Below are 21,971 nucleotides of genomic sequence, written 5' to 3' on the forward strand. Positions count from 1 at the left end.
ATATATATATATATATATATATATATATATATATATATATATATATATATATATAATTTTAAATTTTAAAATTATAAATATATATATATATATTTTTTTTTTTTTTTTTTTGGGGGGGGGGGGGCGATTTAGGCGATTTAGTCACCCAGCAATTACATTCATAGTAAAACTATTTATTTGAACCACCGATGGTGAGTTTTACGTCCACAAGGCAAATTTAAAGCTATAACACCGATGAACAGCCTCCGCTGTAAACCTTAACCCGTTAACTTCACTGCGTGGATTCATCCCATTTGCCCAAAAATCTCTTCACTACTCCGTTTCCAAAGCGAAGGGTGAGCGAACATCTGTGGGACTTGAAGTCTTTGTTCCATATTCACCTAATAGGAGAGGATGAGGCGATGGTTCTCTATGAACTACATTTCCCAGGATGCACCGTAGGCAGCTGACCGCGGCATGTGATTGCTACCGTTTCCTGGCTGCCGCAGAGGTTTTCGTGTCTGTTTGGTGTCGTTTTGTTTGTAGTGGTCGTTGAAAATGAGATTACATCGCTTGTTTTTGAGCGCTTGCCTCAGTGTTGGAGTCCTGGCGGGGAAATACTCCCGAGAGGTGAATGAACAGGTTTCGAATGAAGGCAGAGGCGCTGTGGAGTTCAGGATCGCCAAGCTGAACCAGGTCTGGGAGAAAGCCAGCAGGGTGAGTTGAGCGACTCTTTTAGGAGAAGGTGGCGTTATATTGAAATGGTGAACGCCTTCCAAGCTCATTAACTGTGTTTTGTTGTTAGCTCTGTGTTTTAAATGGGAATTTCATCCATTTTTCAAAACAAATCTGTTTAATTCAGTCATTGAGGTGTAAGTAAAGTCATTCAGAGTGGTGTGATGAGAAGGGATGCTTTGAGAAACTTGGGCTTGGGCTTGGGCTTGGGGGTTAGGGTTAGGGACACAACATACACAACGCAAAAATGACTGTTTCTAACTTTAAAACCACCAGTGAACCCACAGGTGTTCTGATATTAGGTGTTGTTGATGATGGTAACACAGTGTTCAGTCTGGAAGAATAATTTTGTGGGCTGTTGTGCCAAACAGCACCATATACAGTATATTGCTAAAAGTATTCTCTCGCCTGCCTTCATAAACATATGAACTTCAGTGACATCCCATTCTTAATCCATAGGTGTTAATATGTCAGTTCACACTTGGCAGCTATAACAGCTTCAGCTCTTCTGGGAAGGCTTTCCACAAGGATTAGGTGTGTTTATGGGAATTTTTGACCGTTCTTCCAGAAGCGCATTTGTGAGGTCAGACACTGATGTTGGACGAGAAGGCCTGGCTCACAGTCTCCACTCTAATTCATCCCAAAGGTGTTCTATGGGGTTGAGGTCAGGACTCTGTGCAGGCCAGTCAAGTTCTTCCACACCAAACTGGCTCATCCACGTCTTTATGGACCTGCTTTGTGCGCTGGTGCGCAGTCATGTTGGAGCAGGAAGGGTACGTCCCCAAACAGTTCCCACAAAGTTGGGAGCATGAAATTGTCCAAAATCTCTTGGTGCTGAAGCTTTAAGAGTTCCTTTCACTGGAACTAAGGGGCCGAGCCCAACTCCTGAAAAACAACCCCACACCATGATACCCCCTCCACCAAACTTTACACAATGCAGTCAGACAAGTACCGTCTCCTGGCAACCGCCAAACCCAAACTCATTCATCGGATTGCCAGACAGAAAAGCGTGATTGGTCACTCCAGAGAACACGTCTCCACTGCTCTAGAGTCCAGTGGCGGCGCTTTACACCACTGCACTCCACGCTTTGCATTGCGCTTGGTGATGTAAGGCTTGGATGCAGCTGCTCGGCCATGGAAACCCATTCCATGAAGCTCTCTACGCTGTTCTTGAGCTGATCTGAAGGCCACATGAAGTTTGGAGGTCTGTAGTGATTGACTCTGCAGAAAGTTGGTGACCTCTGCGCACTATGCCCCTCAGCATCCGCTGACCGCTCTGTCATTTTACGTGGCCGACCACTTCGTGGCTGAGTTGCTGTCGTTCCCAATCGCTTCCACTTTGTTATAATCCCACTGACAGTGGACTGTGGAATATTTAGTAGTGAGGAAATTTCACGACTGGACTTGCTGCACAGGTGGCGTCCGATCACGGTACCACGCTGGAATTCACTGAGCTCCTGAGAGTGACCCATTCTTTCACTAATGTCTGTAGAAGCAGTCTGCAGGCCTAGGGGCTCGGCTTTATACACCTGTGGCCACGGAAGTGGATGGGTGAGTGAATAATTTTGGCAGTATTGTGTATGTACCCTTCAGCCATGAATGGCTTTTTAAAATTCTGTATATTTAAACCAAATGCTCATGGCAAAACTTGTTAAATAATGTATCTGACATGAGACAGCATATTCACAACTATGTAATGCAAATACTTTCTGCAGCATTTCACTTCAAACCACACCTTTACCATTTAATTACACAGAGAATTAAAAAATTAAAAAATAAAGAGGATTTCCTCTTTAAGCCTGGAGTCTGTTAAAAGTCTATAGACTGATGATTGTCCCAGACAAGTATGGGATGTTATGTATGCAGACCTGGTGGGTAAAGAGTCCAGTATGACTGGACATTGTAGAAACAAGTTAGGGGGTTCATGTATTGGCAGTCATTGGTTGGTAGAGTTGTGATGATGCTACAGATTAAAATCTCAGGAGCATCCCAGCGAGGTTTTTCATTGCAGTAGTGCTGGAGTGGATAATTCCAGTAAATTGTGTATCTGCATATTTCTCTCCCTTTTCTTCCCTCAGATGCAGCTTGCCCCAGTGCGGCTGTCCGAGCTTCACAGTGACCTGAAGATCCAGGAGAAAGACGAGCTTCAGTGGAAGAAACTGAAGGCTGAGGGGCTGGACGAGGCTGGCGAGAGGGAGGCCAAACTCAGACGGAACTTTAACAGTAGGTTAAACCTTTAGTGAAGCTGGTCTACAAGACCAGACTCACCAGAGAGCTGGGAGCTTAGTTTGTGGTTGGTTGAGTTAACCTAGTGTATGATTATGACTGCCTGTGTACTCCTATATAGTCGCCTGTCTCTAGGCTGAGTAATCAGTTACTCTCAATGCTGCCGTGCACATTAGCCTAGACTTAGACTTCTCTACCCCCATTAAACAGATGATTAAACAGTATTACACTCACTCATATCAATTTAACATTAGTTTCTTTGTGCTTGTGGTGTAAAGACACCAAAAATGAATTTGCCATTGTATAATATTTGCTTTCACAGTCATTCTTGCCAAATATGGAATGGATGGTAAGAAGGACAGTCGCTCTTTGGACAGCAACACCTTGAAAGACCACGATGCCAAAGAGGGAGACATGTTTGATGACCCCAGGCTTGACAAGCTCTGGAACAAAGTGAGCTCTAAACTCTTAAAGCTGTGTAATGCTTTACTTTAAAATAATGCGTACAAGCACCGAATTACACATTACACATGTTGACTTCACTCAGCTCTCCCCATTCCTGGTGCTCTCCTGCCAACTCTTCTGCCCATTCCTCCACTCATTTGTAGGCCAAGTCTTCAGGAAAGTTCTCTGAGGAGGAACTGCAGAGCCTGCGCAGAGAATTCCAGCACCACAAGGACAAGATCCATGAGTACAACATAGTCATGGATACAGTCAGCAGGACGGAGGGTGAGCTGATTGATGTTGCTTTGCTGAAGGCCTTTTATAGTTTAATCTCAATTCATACTTATGTATCTCATTTTTGTAAAGGGCCTTATTACATTTTCCTTTCTTTTCTGTACCCTGTTTAATTTGAACCCTTCTCTCGCTCATTTAGAGATCCATAAGAATGTGATCTCTCCTCTGGAGGGAGAGGGGAAGCAGTCTACCCTTCACGAGAAACACACAGATCTAAAGGAAAGGATGAAAGATCTGAACCAGGGCTTTGAACGTCTCCGCAGAATCACTCACGAAGGCTTCACCAGTGAAAACGGTGTGCTGTTAATGTAGTTTGTGCTTTATATAAACCAGTTTATGCAGCTGAACTCCTCCTCTCTCTGCTGTTTGAGAGAAATGTACTGACTTTGCGGCTTGGTTTGCAATGTGCTCTCTCTCTCTTTGTAGATTTCAAGGAGCCCAGGGTCATAGAGCTCTGGGAGATGGCTAGAAGATCCAACCTCAGTGAGGATGAGCTTGACTCTCTCAAAGTAAGATGTTTCTTCTAACTCATACGCACATTAAAAAACAAAAGCACAGTCCTTAGGCCCTTTGGGAGAGCTTGATTAGTATAAATCCTCCATAAGAAGTGCAGACATTTGAATGCAGTGCCAGGCTTGGAGTTTTTATTCGGTCTTTTCAGTGTCTCTGTCACAGTGCTGTGTAATAGGCTCTCAGAGGAGGAGTGGCAAGCTTTTGTTAGCAGTTTGGTGTCACTGGCAGGCAGTAAAATCAAAGCTTGTGATTGACGATTGGAAGTATTGCTTCAGAGGGTCGGAAGGAAAGAGTGGAAGTGATGATATAAAATATATATAATAAATTATAAGCTGCACTTATATTTTATTGTATTGCACTGTGTATTGTAGTTGCATTGCATTGAATGGCACAGAGTTCTGTGTTAAAGTTCCTTCTCTCTCTGTATCTACAGTGACTTCTTGTTTCTAGCAGTATCTGAGCTCAGGACTGTCTTCTCTCTAATCTATTGGGAACTAGCAAAGACACTTTCTCTAGATAGACAAAGCTCTTCTTGTAAGTCGCTCTGGATGAGAGCGTCTGCTAAACGCTGTAGATGTAAATGAATTATTGCAAATTTATAGCTTCTTTCCATCACGAGTTAAATAATTTAGACTTTCACTTCAGCCACATTCCACTTGGAGAAGTATTTTTAGTGCTGACAGTGCTCCTGAGTCAGATCATTAGCTAATGATCAACTCCTTCTGGAGCTGAATCAGGTGTGCTGGAGTAAGAAAACAAAACATTTGTGTCGTGAAGGTGGGGAGGGGGCTCCAGGGCTAGATTTGGAGTCACTGCTTTATGAATCCATGTGTTTATGGAACCCAGTATCTGTATGTTGTGTTAGTTAGTTGACAGGTTTTGTTCATGAGTGTTTTATGGTTCAGGAGGAACTGAGGCACTTTGAAATAAAGGTGGAGAAGCATCAGCACTACCAAGAGCAGCTGGAGTACTCACACCAGAAACTACAGCATGTGGAGGCTCTCGGAGACAAGGAGCACATCGTTAGACATAAGGAGAAATACAACAACCTCGCAGAGAAGGCACGAGAGATGGGATACAAGGTAGGGCTGCATTTTCAGCGTGAACAAAGTGATTTTTTGGGGTAGAGGTGTTAGAGATGTAGTAGTATTGGGCCGATATTAGCAGAAATCGTTTAAGATGTCAGAGGAAAGGAACAGAATCTGATCTGACAGAATTAGGAGACATTTAATACATTTCGATAGGTGTGTATGTTATGTTACACTTGCATTTTCAGATACTACAAACCTCAAGCCCAAAAACACAAGGACAGTATTTAAAATGATAAAAACTTGTTTTTGTAAATCTTTGATCTGTATTTACACCAGATCAGCTTCATTGTCTGTTTTTTTTTGTACATAAACCTTCTTTCTGAAATGTGCAGCAAAAAAAAGGTTTTAAGCATAAAAATATAAAAGAAGCATCCAGGAAAGGCCTAGTCATTTTATAGGAACGATGGTTTGAGGTTCCCCACTTTGCCAAAAAACGCACCAGTGGATAATCTAATGGTGTAAGAACAAGGAGCGATTACGAGACTTCGGGTATTTCACCTTCTACAGCGCGTAAATACGGCCATGGAATCAGGCTAAAAAACACATCAAGAGCCCATTACCTTGATCCCTCAGACGCTGCCGCATTAAAAACATTACAATGCTTCTGTGACCGACTGGCAACTGTCGCTGCCCCCATAAATGCAACTTAAGACAGTGGAAGCATATGATTAAAAACGTAAAAAAAAACAACGCATACGTCTCTGGGCTCAAACTCATCTGAAATGGACTGATGCTCAGTGGAAGAGTGATCTTTTGCATATCTATACTAGTAATTTCTTCTATAATATCCATCTATCCATCTATCCATCCATCCATCCATCCATCTATCTGACAAGTCAGCCTTTTAGATTCTTTCTGGAAATCATTTGTGTCGGGTTCTCTGAGCCAAAGAACAAAAGTCTTCGTATGGTTGCGCAGCTGAAGACTTGTATGATGGAGGAATGTCAGAAAAGTAGACTACTTGGTGTTTGTTGCCCCCAAATCAGTATTACGCACTATAAAACAGAAAGGTGATGCAACTCGGTGGTAAGAACGCTTCTGTCTCAGTTATTTGGGGAAAAGTTACAGGTGTCAAATGAAATGTGTTTATTATCCAAAAAGGTTCATAAGGTAAAGTGTCAAATATTGTGCTTTGTCCTTTTTTCAGTATAATGTCAATGTAAAACTTGCCAATCACTGTTTTGATTTTCATTAGTATTTCACAGACTGAGCTTTTTAGGAATTGACGTTTGGATTTTAGTGTTGCAGTGTAATTTTTTTCTTATGGAAAATTAGAAGTTTAAATTATAATTATAATCTAAATGATCTAAGTCCTTCAGTCCTCATTAAGTAATCATCTAAGTCATCTTTGCTATTTATTTCTTGAGTGCTTGTTTTAACAGATTGTATGTGGTACTTTTAAAGGACTGTGTTAGTGTTTGGTTTCTGTCATCACACCGGTCTTGATTGACAGCTCATCAAAGCATAAGCATAAAGATTTTCTTCAAGTTGAGCGCAGCGACGATGAAGTAACACCACCTTCTCTTTTCACCCCCCCCCAGATGAAGAAGCATTTACAGGATATAACCAGTAAGATCTCAAGAAACGGACTCCAGCACAATGAACTCTGAGCACTACCTCGTCTTCTCTCCATGGCAACAGACCAACCTGATTCCCATGCGCTGGTCACATTCCTCTAATCCCTCCATTTCCATCAGACATTGGTCAGCATATAGGAGGGTCCTTTGATTCATAGAGTTTTTATTCAGTGTTATGTAATGAGGAACTTCGCTAAGCACCGAATAGTTTTTTTATGTACTGGATGTTCAGTACTGGGTCAATATAAGTGGTTTAAAAAAGCGAATTATGGTACGACGACATATGTCACATTTAGGCTTAAACACCCGTGGCTCATGTATGTAGTGTGTGTGACTGCTAATATAGTTCACAGAGGCAGTAGACTAGGGTGGCTGCATTGTCAGCTTGAACACTGAAGTACTGGATGTCACACAGTTTTACTAAGCAGCAGCTTTCAGAGTTTAATTATTATTTTTTTTTAATGCTGATTATCTTCATGAAGTCCAACACACCATTTGTGAATGTGATGTCTGTAAATAAAAGACTGTTTTGTCCATCATTAAAGACCCATTCAGTCAATATGCTAAAAAAAAACTACACTAGAATACAGTAAGTATTATAGTTAAGAAAGAATATATGCTCTGTAATTTAGTATGTAAAAACTGCTTGAACAGGTACCTAAACACTCAATGTATTGTTTATTGTACTAAAGATAGAAACATTGGAAAAGAACACATAAAAATACTGCATCTGTTTCTCATGATGTGCACATTGGAAGCTGTAGCTGTACAAGTCAAAGTTGGTCATTTGATAGCATGTAGACTATTTACAATTTGTCTAGTTTTGACAAAACAGACTAACGTTTTAGACTCAGTGTATTTCCACAATAAATCTACAGCACAATGGGAAAGTGTAACTTCTGGTTGAATATCTATCAATACAAAACTGCCCAAAACCAAATGAACGTTGTTGCTGTCCAAAAAAAAAAAAAAAAACCCACAAAACCTGTAAAAACTTTACAGAAGACAAAAAATTCTTTACCTTTAATGTAGGTTAATATATCAAGATTTTATTCCAAGTCATTTTGGACCATTTTTATTGCTCCATTTGTCAGGAAATGTTCACACAAGGTAAAAGACAGATGCTGTATTCAAATTATGAAAGAAAAAAATAATTCTTTGTAATTATGTTTTTTGTTTTTTTTTTCTGGACAGCAACAACATGCTATTCTTAAGGTTTTATTACAGAGCTAAAGCAGTTGACAGTATAACCACCTAAACCTGATGGTTGCAGTAGCCTGTATTTCATAACACGCTGTGGTGATGAATGTCATGACCGTTTCTTCACGGCTTAGTTGTGCTGGTGCGTTTTCAGTTAAGTGTTCCTCGTCTCTTCTGCTGCAGCTCCTGCAGTCTCTCCTCTCTGCCCTGCGCATGCTGGGCTCCGACTCTCTGAGCTGTTTCAGTCGCGGTGATGTCAATGTGGGCATATTTGGTGCTGGACGTCCCTGTGGACATACACACAAACACAAATTGGAGATTTTAGCACACCTGGTCACACAGGGCAGGCTTTAGCACCCGTAATGTAAACTGCATTAAAAGCTGTTTGGCTGTTCTTTGCTTAAGTGCTTAACTGCTTGAGATATTCAGTTCAGAGGTAAATGCTGTACTGTAAAGGAACAAAGCAGAAAAAGTGAATAAGACGATTCATATAATGTAGCTATTCCCAAATAAATCCATTCATCAAAACCAGAGATGCTTGGAGTGTTGGCAGAATTTCTGCTGTGTCTGATCCACACACTAACACACCACCACCACCACCACATTTGTTTTCATTGCAGTGCTGAGAATGATCCACCATGGAAATAACCCCTGCCCTGGACTACAGTCTGTAATTGTAGAACTCCAAAGTAAATTGGCAAAATGGACAATTTGTGGACAACTATTTATTTCTGAAAGATTGGAAAAATGTTATTTAGGGGGAAAAAAAAAAAAATCAAGATTCTCAAAAAAATATTTTATTTCTTAAGACATGTTTGTGCATCTAGATCAGAGAGCTTAAAGGTAAAGCAGAAAAAAAAAACTACGGGAATAAAAACAGCTTCGAAAATCAGAATAGGAGAACGTGGTCACCTCTGACAGTGTGTCCAGTTTCTGGTACGTCCTGTAGATCCAGCTCCATATAGTGAAGCTGCCTTTTAGATGTGGGGCTAACTGGGATGTTGACATAATTGGCAGAATCACCCTGAAGCCGGTCAGTAACTATAGACCCAGCCTCAGCAGGAAGGACTAATGACCTCCCTGTTACACAAAACAAATAAGCATTGCATTAGGTGGACAGGTGTCATTATGCTGATTGGTCTTTCAAGTATTTCACATTACAATACAAACTGCAGGTCCAAACGATTGTAGACACATCTAATGAGTGAATTCAGCCACTTTAAGCTGCACTCATTGCTGACACAGGTGTTGAGCCGTGCACACACAGCTTGTATAATCTCCATAGAAAATCAGTTGAACGAGACACTTTGCAGTCGCACATGAGCCTGAGATCACCATGCCCAATACCAAGCATCGGCCAGAGCACTGGGCTGTGGAGCAGTAGAACTGGGTTCTCTGATTGAACTCCATCTAATACCCTTGGGATGAGCTGGGGTGGAATTTTTGATTCAGAACTGATCATCCAACATCGGTTCCTGACCTGACTAATGCTTTTGTGGCTTAGAATGCACTCAGACCCTCACGGCAATGCTCCCACATCTAGCGTAGAGCCTTTTCAGAAAAATAGAGGCTGTTACTGCAGCTAATGAATAAACATGACTTCAGAAGAAAAACTACATGAGATAGTGTCTACAAACATTTGTACATGTGGCATGTCACACTATATCCCACAATGCAATAAAATCTAATACAAGACACATGAAAATATTTCTTGTGCAAAGCTATAGTATCAAAAAAGTGAGTACACCCCTCACATTTCTGCAAATATTTTATTATATCTTTTCATGGGACGAGACTATAGAAAGGAAACTTGGATATAAGTGTGCAGCTTGTTCAGCAGTGCAGATTTACTGTCCTCTGAAAAGAACAACACACAGACATTAATCTCTAAATAGCTGACAGCACAAGTGAGTCCACCTCATAGTGAACAGGTCCAAATTGTGTCCAATTGTGTCGTTGTCCCTGCCTGGTGCCATGTGACTCTTTAGAGTTACAGGGTTCCAGGTGTGAATTGAGAGCAGGGCTGTTAAATTTGGTGTTTTGGGTACAATTCACTCATACTGGCCACTGGATATTCAACATAGCACCTCATGGCAAAGAATCTCTGAGGATGTGAGAAATAGAATTGTTGCTCTCCACAAAAATGGCCTAGGCTGTAAGAAGACTGCTAACACCCTGAAACTGAGCTGTAGCACGGTGGCCAAGGGCATACAGTGGTTTTCCAGGACGGGTTCCACTCAGAACAGGCCTCGCCAGGGTTGACCAAAGAAGTTGAGTCCACGTGTTCAACGTCACATCCAGAGGTTGGCTTCAAAAAATAGACGCATGAGTGCTGCCAGCATTGCTGCAGAGGTTGAAGAAGTGGGAGGTCAGCCTGTCATTGCTCAGACCATACGCCACACAATGCATCAACTCTGTCTGCATGGCCATTGTCCCAGAAGCAAGTCTCTTCTGAAGCCGACACACAAGAAAGCCCGCAAGCAGTTTGCTGAAGACAAGCAGGCCAATATCATGGATTACTGGAACCAGGTCCTGTGGTCTGACGAGAACAAGATAAACTTGTTTGGCTCAGATGGTGTCCAGCATGTGTGGTGGGGCCCTGATGAGGAGCACCAAGACAACCTGTGTCTTGCCTAGAGTCAAGCATGGTGGTGGTAGCATCATGGTCTGGAGCTGCATGAGTGCTGCCGGCACTGGGGAGCTGCGGCTCATTGAGGGAAACATGAATTCCACCATGTACTGTGACATTCCGAAGCAGAGCGCGATCCCCTCCCTTCGGAAACTGAGCCGTATGGCGGTTTTCCAACACGATGACGACCCCAAACACTTCCAAGATGACCACTTCCTTGCTGAGGGTAAAGGTGATGGACTGGCCAAGTATATCTCCAGACCTAAACCCAATTGAGCTCCTGTGGGGCATCCTCAAGCGGAAGGAGGTGGCAGTGCTAGATACTTAATGGTGCTAGATAATAATGGTGGTCACACAAAATATTGACACTGAGCACAATGTGGACACGTTCACTGTGAGGTGGACTCAATTATGTTACCAGCTATTTAGACATTAATGTCTGTGTGTTGTTCTTTTCAGAGGACAGTAAATCTGCACTGCTATACAAGCTGCACACTGACCACTTTGTTATATCCAAGTTTCATTTCTACAGTGTCGTCCCATCAAAAGATAGAATAAAATATTTGCAGAAATGTGAGGGGTGCACTTACTTATGTGAGATACTGTACATGCAAAAAAAAAAAAAAAAAAAAAATCACACTGAACTGGATAAAACATATTTACGCCAAGCTACAGAAAAAAAACAAACATTTGAGTAGGGCTGTCATGATTAATACATTAAACTTGATTACTTGTTTTATAGTTTAAAAATAATTGATTAAAACTGACCTTCTTGTTGAAGGTATAATTTATTATGCAATTACTAATATAATTGGTAGTGACAGCCGTACTTTGGATAAACACCAATACATCTATCACTGTACAGTCCCACACTGACTTATGAGCAATTGAAGGGAATGGCAGAAAACACAGCTATATCTGACCATAAGATTGACCATCTCTAGCACTGAACTCTGCTGTCCTGGATGGCTCCATGCCGAATGCCATGCACACATAATTCCCTTTCGGATCTGCCAGGCAGAACGAGACAAGGTCAGTCATTTACAAATCATGGTTAGACTAGTTTACTGTCTGTTCACCATGAAGCTCACGCTGCAGTTAATGATTTGTGAATGCTGTCCTTTATGCTTTGTTTCATTAACCAACACAAGTTCCCTCAACACAAGTTCCCACAATAAGCCAGCCTTGAGATCCCTCATTACCAGAGAACGAGGATTGTCTGAAAATCCCCAGAGAGCTCATTGGAAACGTAGGCACTGCCGATACACGTCCTGTTGAGAGAAGAGTAAAACGGTCATTCGATGCATATCAGAGTATTTAAAACAGCGCAGACTTACAAACCCACCTTCTGTCTCCCACAATGACTTCTGCTGTCCATAGCTACTCATCAGCTCATACCTGCTCTTCTCCCCTGCCTACAGAGATAAGAGACATGCTTCAGATAAGCACCACGTTTACGAACTTTAAAAGAAAGCGCAATAGAAAATAAGGGAACTTCAATAGTAAAATAACTTTAGAATCGTAACTTTATAAAAGTTGACTGTAATGTACGTTAATGTAACAAGGTTTTATTCCATTTCCATCATGAAATGTTCAAACAATGTAAAGGGCAACTGCTGTTTTTCAACGGTGTAAGAAAAGGAAGTAAAGAATGTTTGATCAGGCATCTGTTTCACCGACACAAGAAGTCTGAAGTCCAAATGACCAGGGCCTCATTTCTAAAGCATACTTGAATTTTACTCTGAAATTGTTCTTATAAAAACACAGGTTCACAAATCGTGTACCCTAAGGCCTGCAGCACACTCAGATCGCCGTTCATACGTCAGTTTGGAAACACTGTCACATTCACTTTGTATAAAATCACTATTTAAATGGGAATTTTCCCATAGAATCATTTTAAGATCCGATCAGCACATATGAATGTTTATAAATGAATGGTGGTTGGTTAGTGTAGTGGGTAACACCTCTGCCGTCTACGCTGTAGACTGGGGTTCAATCCCCACTTGGGCAAACACCCTACACTACACCAGTAAGAGTCCTTGGGCAAGACTCCTAACACCACCTTCGCCTACCTGTGTAAAGTGATCAAACTAAGTCGCTCTGGATAAGAGCGTCAGCCAGATGCCATAAATGAGGCCCCAGATTTTTCCCACTAACTGAAGGAATTTGAAGTCCCATAAAAAACTCTTACTCTCTTTCACTGAGCCCTTGAGAAATGGCTTGTGTATCTAGAATTGACCCAAACTATCCAGGGAAACATACCGGAAGTATTGGGATATACAATTCCCAAGAGGAGGCACTGTGTTAAAGGAGGATCTGGGTCAAAAGTAGAGTTACAGAGATAGAGGATGAGTACTGTCCAGAAGTGTTCAGACAGTCCCTCTAGCTACTGAATGTATTTACTTTAGGGTGCTCTCACTGCTGACCCAGGCGTTCGGTTGTGCACATACAGCTCGCATAATCTCCACAGAAAAGAGCAGCTGCACATTAGCCTACTCTCACTATGGCCCATGTCAAGCATCAGCTAGTGCTGGGCTGTGGAACAGTGGAAATGTGTTTTCTGGAGTGATAGAGCTCCATCTAACACCTTTGGGATGAGCTGGAGCGGCATTTGTCGTCCAGAACTAATCATTCAACATCAGTACTTGACCTCACTAATGCTCTTGCAGCTAAATGCAATAAAATCTTCACAGCAACGTTCAAACATTCCAGAGCAGTAGATATTATTACTGCAGCAAACTGCCTATTAAAACCATTGAATTAATGCCTGCAAACTTTTGGACCAAGCTATTGTGAAGGCTATTACTAGAAATCCGCTTAAGACTGAACACCCCCAAAGCAAATCAGTGGACAGACATCAGGCCGGAGATATTTCAGATGAAAAAAATACACCTTAAGAGCGAAAAAGGATCGGTTCACTGCAGTAATGCTCTGACTGCAAATTATAACTGACGCAAGGGATATTCTATTCTTTTATTCTTTATTTTGGTTCACTTTATTTTCTCTGTTCCTTGTTCCTTGTCCTTCTGTCTGTCTATGTGAAAATCCCAATAAAGAACAAATGTTTAAAAATGACTATAAAGAGCTGATCAGTGGGAGAGAAATAAACACAGATTCAGCCCAGTTTTCCATAAGCATTCTACCAGCAAGCTCACTGTAACATTATTATTAAAACTACTGAGATGACGAGTTTTGGAAATTAATCTCAGCGCCTTAACATTCGCCTAAAGAAGAAACATTAGAACCGTTTACCTCCGTTATTTCCACACTCGTGCCTTCAGCACCTGCAGACATGGCACTGCTGCTCAACTCATGCTTCGGCTTGTCTAAAAAAAAAAAAAAAAAAGCAATAAAGATATGGAGACGCCAAAAACAGCCTTTATTGAAACTGTCATTTTTATAAAAAATTGAACTAAAAAGAAAAATAAGCTTATTTCTACACAAATAAAGTGGCCTTACCAGGCAGAGAAGATACAGGGGAAATTCCTGCAGGTGTAGAGGGCATTACCTGTTGAGATAAACCATCACAGGACTTTAATCTTACAGCAATACAGCAAAAGTGATATAAAACAAAAGGTCATTCCAGGCCTACATTTATTTACCATTTTTGTTGATGTTGATTATGAACAACTCATCTCATAACTGCAAGTTTAGTGACTTAATAAGGAACTGCTTGATCTTTTTATGGCTTAAAGGCATAAAAAACAACGACTGCAGGATGGAGAAGGCCAATTAGCACCAGCTCAACTGCTTAACGCAGTTGGTTATTTGCATTTCAGGATTAAGTAATAAATGCTGTTATGTATCATTTTTGTAGCAGATACACTTTATATTGCATGCCAGCCTAAACAAATCCAGCCAGACACCAAAGAGTAACCAAACGTCAATAACGACCACAACAGCATCACAACCAAATACTTTTAGCCTGTTAAAGCTTGAAGGGCCTAGAGTGGCACTGCAAATCACTGATATGCTGTCTTTCCTCCCAGCAGGCCTGCACAAAGCCAGTGGACATCCTCTAAGATCTTCTTGTGTCCAATCCGAAATTTGTATTTTTATAGATCAGTTCAGTTGTGTGCCCTGTTGCAGATATGTAGTCCGTAGGTACATACAGGGCACAAGTCAAGTGCTTTACAGTCAGTACGAATCTAATTCAGGTTAGGTAACATTTGCATTTATACACTAGAAAAATAACCATTTTATAGTCTATGAATATATGATTTAAATTGGCTGTAAGATGATATGAAGTAGCCTACTCCTTTCTTTTAGCTTGGAAAATGCTGTTACTGCTAAAAGTTGCATGAATGCATCAATATAAACCAAGCTTAATGTCTTTTTCTTATACTAGATATGACAGTGAAGTGTTTCATAACATAGTCCTTGTGTACACCAGTAGTGAGTGAAAAATGCTGAGCTTGTGTATTTTGTACAGTCTACTAGTGGCATGCTTATGGCAAGCAGCAAAAAATAGACTCGAAGCATAATAGCTGCAGGCCCTATACATACAGAGGGGTCCAAACGCCTTAAACCACTGGTGGGAATGCTTCTATATTGCATTCCTTTCTAATTTACTACTACAAAATTTATTCAGAATGTTTACATGAATTTCATAGTATTTGTGCAAAGCTTGTGTAAAAGCGTGAACTTTATGTAAAAATACCTTAACATGGCCAATTCTGACCTAGAACTAGTGCAGAATTTCAAACATTTCTTCATTTGTGAAGATTCGAAAACTGCTTGATATTTTTCACCAGGTTTAAAAGAAGAAGTACTATATTGTCAATGTGGTCTCAGACTTTTGGACTCAGCTTTTTGAACAGCTTTTTAATACAAGGCTGGTAGATCAAATACTACTAGTAGTGCTGAAGTTATTGCATGTCTTAATTGCCCACTTTAAAATAGTTTGACATCGCAGACATGAAAACTCATCTCACTGCTGTAGGTTGTGGAGAGGTCTGAGAGGGTCCTACATATAACAAAAGGTCAATACTGGATCGTATTTAATGTAGTCGATACTGATCTAAATTATGCCAGGATCAGCTTTGATGCCTGAATATTATGAATATTATTTTCCACTGTCCAATTTTCTGACTCTTGATCTCTTGGGCCCCCTGAAAGCTTTCCCCCTTTTCACCCTTATGGGTGGCCCTGGCTCCCAGTAATACTTTTTTCTGAACTTGTAAAATTTTTGTGTGTGACATGGAGTGAAATGATGATTGGATGAGCAAAAAAGTTGGGCCATTTGTTTGTGTGGTGCAGACGTCCTTTTTGATGGTAATTACTGCACTCTCTGATTATTCTGCTGCTGGCAGCCAAAGGCGAGATGAGAAATGCTTTTAAATTCACACAGCAAGCCCACTTCCCTCCTGATGCACGCAAATGACGGCAGAGCATGTCTGAAACAGACGGCTAACTGATTTGAGGCGAGACAAAGCCAGAGTGTGGGGTTTTAAGATAAAGAGTAGAGAACAGGGTAAAGCCTGATTCCTCATCACAGCTAAAGCTTGTGGTGAATAAAAGGTTTGTCTCTCTCTGATGTGCATATAAACCACAACTGAACTCGGCGAAAGCGGCAGTTTAACTGAGAAAAAAGTATCAGCATGATTACCACTTTAAAGTCAGTTCTCATTAAAATCAGTAGTGGACAAAGAGCCTTTTCAATTATTATACTAACCATTACACATTAAAGATGGTTTCTTTAATGAACTGATCTCTCAGAGCTCATTCACACCCTGCATTAACATGTGTTTTATGTCCAGATCAAATCTGGATATACTTAAACTGGATTCAATTTACAATTTTCACTATAATGTGTCCTCAGCGTGACGAGATGAGATCTGATTTTACTTTGCCCACATAAAAGCACATCAACACATGCATCATTTCTGATTTACTGTCTGTTTACTTTTTCCTCCGTTACCATACAAATCAACAGGCTTGGCTTGGACGCTTTCATCAGCCCAGACTACAAGAAATAGTTCCCTCATTTATCCTCTAACCTGCTTGTCAGCACTCTGCAGATGGATTTTAGCTCAAATAATTGTGTGCGGACATAAAAATAATGTTTCTTGCCCAAAAAACATGTTAACTTTTAAGTTACTATTTCGTAGACATGAAGAGTCCATTCATCATAAACTTTTCACAGAATTTAAAGGACAGTCGTCGCTTCAAATCTTCTTCTTCTTTCGGCTGCTCCCTTTAGGGGTCGCCACAGCGGATCATCTGCCTCCATCTTGCCCTATCCACTGCCTCCTCTACTTTCACACCAACCATCTCCATTTCCACCTTCACTACATCCATAAACCTTCTCTGAGGTCTACCTCTTCTCCTTCTACCCGGCAGCTCCATCTCCAACATTCTTTGCCCAATATATCCACTATTCCTCCTCAACACATGTCCAAACCATCTCAACCTGGCCTCTCTGGCTTTATCTCCAAACTGCTCCACCTTCACTGTCCCTCTGATCTGCTCATTCCTAATCTTGTCCATCCTGGTCACTCCCAACGAAAATCTCAGCGTCTTCATCTCCGCCACCTCCAGCTCAGCCTCCTGTCTTTTAGACAGAGCCACAGTCTCCAAACCAAAACATCATAGCAGGATAACAGGATGCTGTCCTTCTGTCACACATCAGCCCTGACACCCGTCTCCACCCACTCCATCCTGCCTGCACCCTCTTCTTCACCTCTTTTCTACACTGTCCATTGCTCTGGATGGTTGACCCAAGATATTTGAAGTCATCCACCTTTACGACCTCTACTCCTTGTATCTTCACCTTTCCACCTGCCTCCCTCTCATTCACTCACATGTATTCCGTCTTGTCTCTACTGACCTTAATTCCTCTCCTCTCCAGTGCAAACCTCCACCTCTCCAGATTCTCTTCCACCTGCTCTCTACTCTCACCACAGATTACAATGTCACAGCCGTCGGTTTAAATAATGTAGAAAAATAAAAATCGGAAAAAACAGAGATACAGGGTTTTTTTGGAAGACGACATGCCTTCCATTTACACTTGTGTTGAATGTGGTAAAGATCTTGCCAACCTCCAAATGTGATTTGAGTGATCTGTTCATAATCCAATCACAACGCATACTGGTTATGTTAACTCTTGGCTCTCCATGAGGTAAAGTGAAACCCAAATATGATCGAATCATCAAAAAAGGCATGTTAATGCAAGGCGTAAACAGCCTCTCACTTTCTTATATTTGCTAGAATCTTTACGCAAACTCAATCGGCTTACAGTGCATTTTCACACGGAAAGAGCACCAACTTCTAACAATTAAACAAAGTTGTTTAGTTGTTGATGCTGATTATGGGGAAAAGGTGCATAGCCGTATAGTTTATTTAAAAATAAGAGTGCTCTATAGTGCTGTATTATGTTCATATACGCTGTCATTTCTACAAACTTCTACAGGAGGTTTAGGGGGCGATATGGCTTCTGTTGTCTCACTGCACCATAAAGGAAAAAAGGTTTTCACCAAAACAAAAAACAGCCCGCACACTGATCAATGGCAAAGCTGTGACAGGGTAAAGTGAGAGAAACAGCAGAAGGAATAATGGCTGATTAGTCAATTAAATTGAAACTAATCGATTTAGTTAATAAATTAATCAGTTAAAAAACGAATGTTCATGCAGCCATAAAGGACCATTTTCACTTACCTCAGATGAAGTCGATCATCTGAGTCACTTCTTCAGTTCAGCACTGGAGCTACAAGGCTACCATTGCTAACAAACACTAAAAGTCAGTAGTCACCCAAACACGATTGACTTCAGTCTGGGCCCTAAACCACATCCGCATGTTCGTGAGCCTGAGAGAAAATATGGATGTAGTTGCAGAAAAGATTTGGGTGTCTATTGACTTCTAGTGTTTGATAGCAACATTATCTTCATAGCTCCGGTTCTAAACTGAAGAAGTAAACTTTGCACACTAAACAAGTCTCGGCTGACTGAAGCACAGCTTCAGCTGGGTAAGCGGAAAATTTGCCAGTTTGAGTTTTTGCTGAACCCTTCCTTTAAAAATTACCTTCAATCCTCCACATATGGGACAGATCATTTGATGCTGTGTGATGGAAGATCCGGGGGCTGTCATTCCTTCACCACTCCCACTTAATCTCATTGATGCAGTCAGTTTGGGAGCAGCTTCTGCAGTTCCTGAAGGCCCTGAAAGCCCAGGCTCTGGCCTCCGATCTGGGGCAGGCGGAGCCCTGGTGTCCTGAGTTGAGGGGTGGAGCTGGATGAGCCTCCGGGGGGTGTCATATCGTGGCATGACATGACCTGGCACCTGGTACTCTGAGTTCTCCTCTTGGGATGCACTGAAAACGGGGCAAACACACACTGGCCTGTTCTCTGGTGCCAGAGATGATGTTCTTGATGGTGTACGGGAAATGGGATAAATGTTCTGGAATTGTGGCAAAAGTCTCTGGCCTGTGTTGAGGTTTGGGTTTGTATTAGACTGCACACCCACACTCTGGATTGGGATGGTGTTTGAAACGAGGCTATACAGGGACCCAAACTCATCCACCTCCCCCTGCCCAGTGTCCAAGCTGCCCGTGTAGGATGAGAAGCTTCCGGAATATGACGAGTGGCTCGCTGTGGCAATGCCGCTGTCGGTCGAGCTCTGGCGCCCCGCCTCTTGAAGCCCTCTGGGTGGCGGAGGTCTGGAAGGAGGGCGGAGTCCCCCCATCACTACACCGTACAAACGCTCATCGCTGGATGTGCTGACCGACGCACTCAAAGGCTTTGGTGCTGTTGCTCCTGACAGCAGTGGTGAGGGTTCTAAAGGGGTGGGGTATCTGAGCGGGTCAGGCCAGGCTGACAGACGACTGCTGGCGTCTGAGCGGCTGGTGTCAGAAGAGGAGCTGGATATGCTGCGGTCATCTCCTGCCAGGGAGGTGTTGTAACTGGAGTGGGATGCTGACCATTCAGGAAAGGGAAAAATAGTGTTTCTGTGAGTACATGAGCCATGAACAGATGGACAAACCTTGTTTGCTGTATCTAATAAAGGCAGTTCACGATTCCACATTTCCACTCATTTTACAAATATCCTGTTAGACAGATTTGGATGGGTTTGACTGAAGCTGATAGAGCCTCTATTGTCACGTTCAGCGGATAACGTTATGTCTGTTTTGTCCAAAAGGGCACTGAAAAATTTGCCAACAAGTGGACATTCACGCAACCCTTCTGACAACAACAGTGTGATGGACTAAATCTGGACTCACACAATGTGCACATACATGTTAGCAGCAGCCCATATCAGTAAGCATTTATAATGGATTTATTCCATTAATCAAAGTAATGATAAAACATGAGTAAAGATATGGCAAAATATGAAGAATTTTTTACAGTACGTTACAATATTTATTTAAAGTGTAATGTAAGCCCACGATTAAAAAAATACTACCAAAAGCTATAAACAAAATTATTTATATTAATTTAACACAATAAATTCAATAAAATAAGACTAAAAGAACTCCTTTTGTAATCAGACATGCAGTAGGTAAGGTGTTTGTAAGTACTGACAAGATCCATTGCCATATTGTTCAGCTCACAGTGTCCAAGATATGGAAAAATCCATATGATGAGACAACCCCACATTAGTTTTCACTGTATATCTGTATACTTCCCATCCCTAACTGGTGGAATAACAAGTTTCCATTTGTTAGCTACGTTAGCCTCACAGACTAACTCGGATAACAATTTTCCTGTTTGAACAGCGACATTTGGGATAAGAGCAACACTGCATTTGATTTCTGCCAAACTGTTCCTTGAATACATACAGCGGGTGAAGTAAGTATTGAACACGTCACCAGTTTTCTAAGTAAATATATTTCTAAAGGTGCTATTGACATGAAGTTCTCACTAGATGTCAGTAACAACCATCCAATCCACACATGCAAAGAAATCCAACCGCAGATGTCCATAAATGATGTATAATAGTGAGAAATGACACAGGGAAAAAGTACTGAACACGTTTACTGAAATTTATTTAATACTTCGTACAAAAGCCTTTGTTGGTGATGACCGCTTCAAGACGCCTCCTGTATGGAGAAACTAGTCACGTGAATTGCTCAGGTGTGATTTTGGCCCCATTCTTCCACACAAACACTCTTCAAATCCTCAAGGCTCCGTGGGCTCCTTCTATGAACTCTGAGCTTTAGTTCCTTCCACGGATTTTCAATTGGACTCATCATCTTGCTGAAATGTCCACCCTCGTTTCATCTTCATCATCCTGGTAGATGGAAGCAGATTTTTATCAAGAATGTCTCGGTACATGTCTTATTCATATTTATCCATCCTTCAGTTATATGAAGCGTGCCAGTGCCGTATGCTGAAAAACAGCCCCACACCACGATGTTCCCACCTCCAGACTTCACTGTTGGTGTGGAGTTTTTGGGGTGATATGCAGTGCCTTTTGACCTCCAAACATGGTGTGTATTATGGCGTCCAAAGAGTTAATTATTGGTCTCATCTGACCGACTATGTTCTCCCAGTATTTCAGAGGCTTGTCTAAATGTTGTGGAGCAAACTTTAAACATGCTTTTTCTTCAGCAGTGGAGTCTCGCGTTGGTGAGTGTGCAGGCAGGCCACGGCGGTTAAAAGCATTTCTGATTGTTTTCTTTGAAACAATTGCACCTGCTGATTCCAGGTCTTTCTGTAGCTCTCCACAACTCTTCTGATAATTCTTTTCACTCCTCCGTCTGAAATCTTGCAGGGAGCACCTGGTCGTGGATTTATGGTGAAATGATGTTCTTTCCACCTCCACGGATTACGGCCCCAACAGTGCTCACGGGAACCTTCAGTAGTTCAGAAATTCTTCCGTAACCAGTGCCATCAGTATGTTTCGCAACAATAAGGTTGCGAAGGTCTTGAGAGAGCTCACTGGTTTTACCCATCATGAGATGTTTCCTGTGTGGCACCTTGGTAACGAGGCACCTGTTTACAGGCCATCAGTTGAACCAGCTGATATTCATTTGCAGGATTTCATTCTAATTACTGATAGATTTCAGCTGGTGTGGTGACTTTCCGTGGCTTTTTGCACCTCTCTTTCTTCACGTGTTCAATACCCAATTTCCCCTGCATCATTTCTCATTATTACACATAATTTCTGGACATCTGCGGTTGGATTTCTTTGCATGTGTGGATTGAATGGGTTGTTACCGACATCTAGTCATTTTCAAGTCAATAGCACCTTTAGAAATATATTTACTTAGAAAACTGGTGACATGTTGAATACTTAATTCACCTGCTGTATTTAGTTGAAAGTTTATGTCAGTTAAGCAAAGTACC

General features: G+C 41.6%; 2 protein-coding genes across 4 annotated transcripts in view; one reads left to right on the top strand and one right to left on the bottom strand.

Annotated features, from left to right (window-relative positions):
- The first annotated feature begins 437 nt into the window (after positions 1-437).
- On the top strand, positions 438-7,398 carry lrpap1 (low density lipoprotein receptor-related protein associated protein 1). Its single transcript, XM_037538881.1, has 8 exons — positions 438-696; positions 2,793-2,937; positions 3,263-3,393; positions 3,549-3,669; positions 3,818-3,973; positions 4,105-4,187; positions 5,097-5,273; positions 6,824-7,398. The coding sequence occupies exons 1-8, from the start codon at positions 538-540 to the stop codon at positions 6,890-6,892; spliced, it is 1,041 nt and encodes a 346-aa protein (XP_037394778.1). The 5' UTR covers positions 438-537; the 3' UTR covers positions 6,893-7,398.
- The window catches only part of dok7 (docking protein 7), a 48,436-nt gene continuing 33,549 nt past the window's right edge, over positions 7,085-21,971 (bottom strand). For 2 of the 3 annotated variants that reach the window (XM_017723789.2, XM_017723787.2), the window contains 8 exons: positions 18,709-19,598; positions 14,148-14,196; positions 13,941-14,014; positions 12,034-12,103; positions 11,891-11,959; positions 11,612-11,698; positions 8,972-9,139; positions 7,085-8,346 (listed from right to left, as the gene is read on the bottom strand). In XM_017723789.2, the coding sequence (XP_017579278.2) occupies positions 8,210-8,346; positions 8,972-9,139; positions 11,612-11,698; positions 11,891-11,959; positions 12,034-12,103; positions 13,941-14,014; positions 14,148-14,196; positions 18,709-19,598 (1,544 nt within the window). In that variant the 3' untranslated portion in view covers positions 7,085-8,209. The remainder of the gene's footprint in view (positions 8,347-8,971; positions 9,140-11,611; positions 11,699-11,890; positions 11,960-12,033; positions 12,104-13,940; positions 14,015-14,147; positions 14,197-18,708; positions 19,599-21,971) is intronic. The other variant, XM_017723788.2, reaches the window with a different exon arrangement.

The sequence above is a fragment of the Pygocentrus nattereri genome, chromosome 5, assembly GCF_015220715.1.
Source record: "Pygocentrus nattereri isolate fPygNat1 chromosome 5, fPygNat1.pri, whole genome shotgun sequence".
Lineage (NCBI taxonomy): Eukaryota > Metazoa > Chordata > Actinopteri > Characiformes > Serrasalmidae > Pygocentrus > Pygocentrus nattereri.

Bases quoted from the DNA above. Each gene is read 5' to 3' on its own strand.
- lrpap1 (XM_037538881.1), top strand. From the start codon at position 538: ATGAGATTACATCGCTTGTTTTTGAGCGCTTGCCTCAGTGTTGGAGTC. The intron at 2,938-3,262 runs GTAGGTTAAACC...TTGCTTTCACAG, and splicing joins ACTCAGACGGAACTTTAACA to TCATTCTTGCCAAATATGGA. The intron at 3,394-3,548 runs GTGAGCTCTAAA...ACTCATTTGTAG, and splicing joins TTGACAAGCTCTGGAACAAA to GCCAAGTCTTCAGGAAAGTT.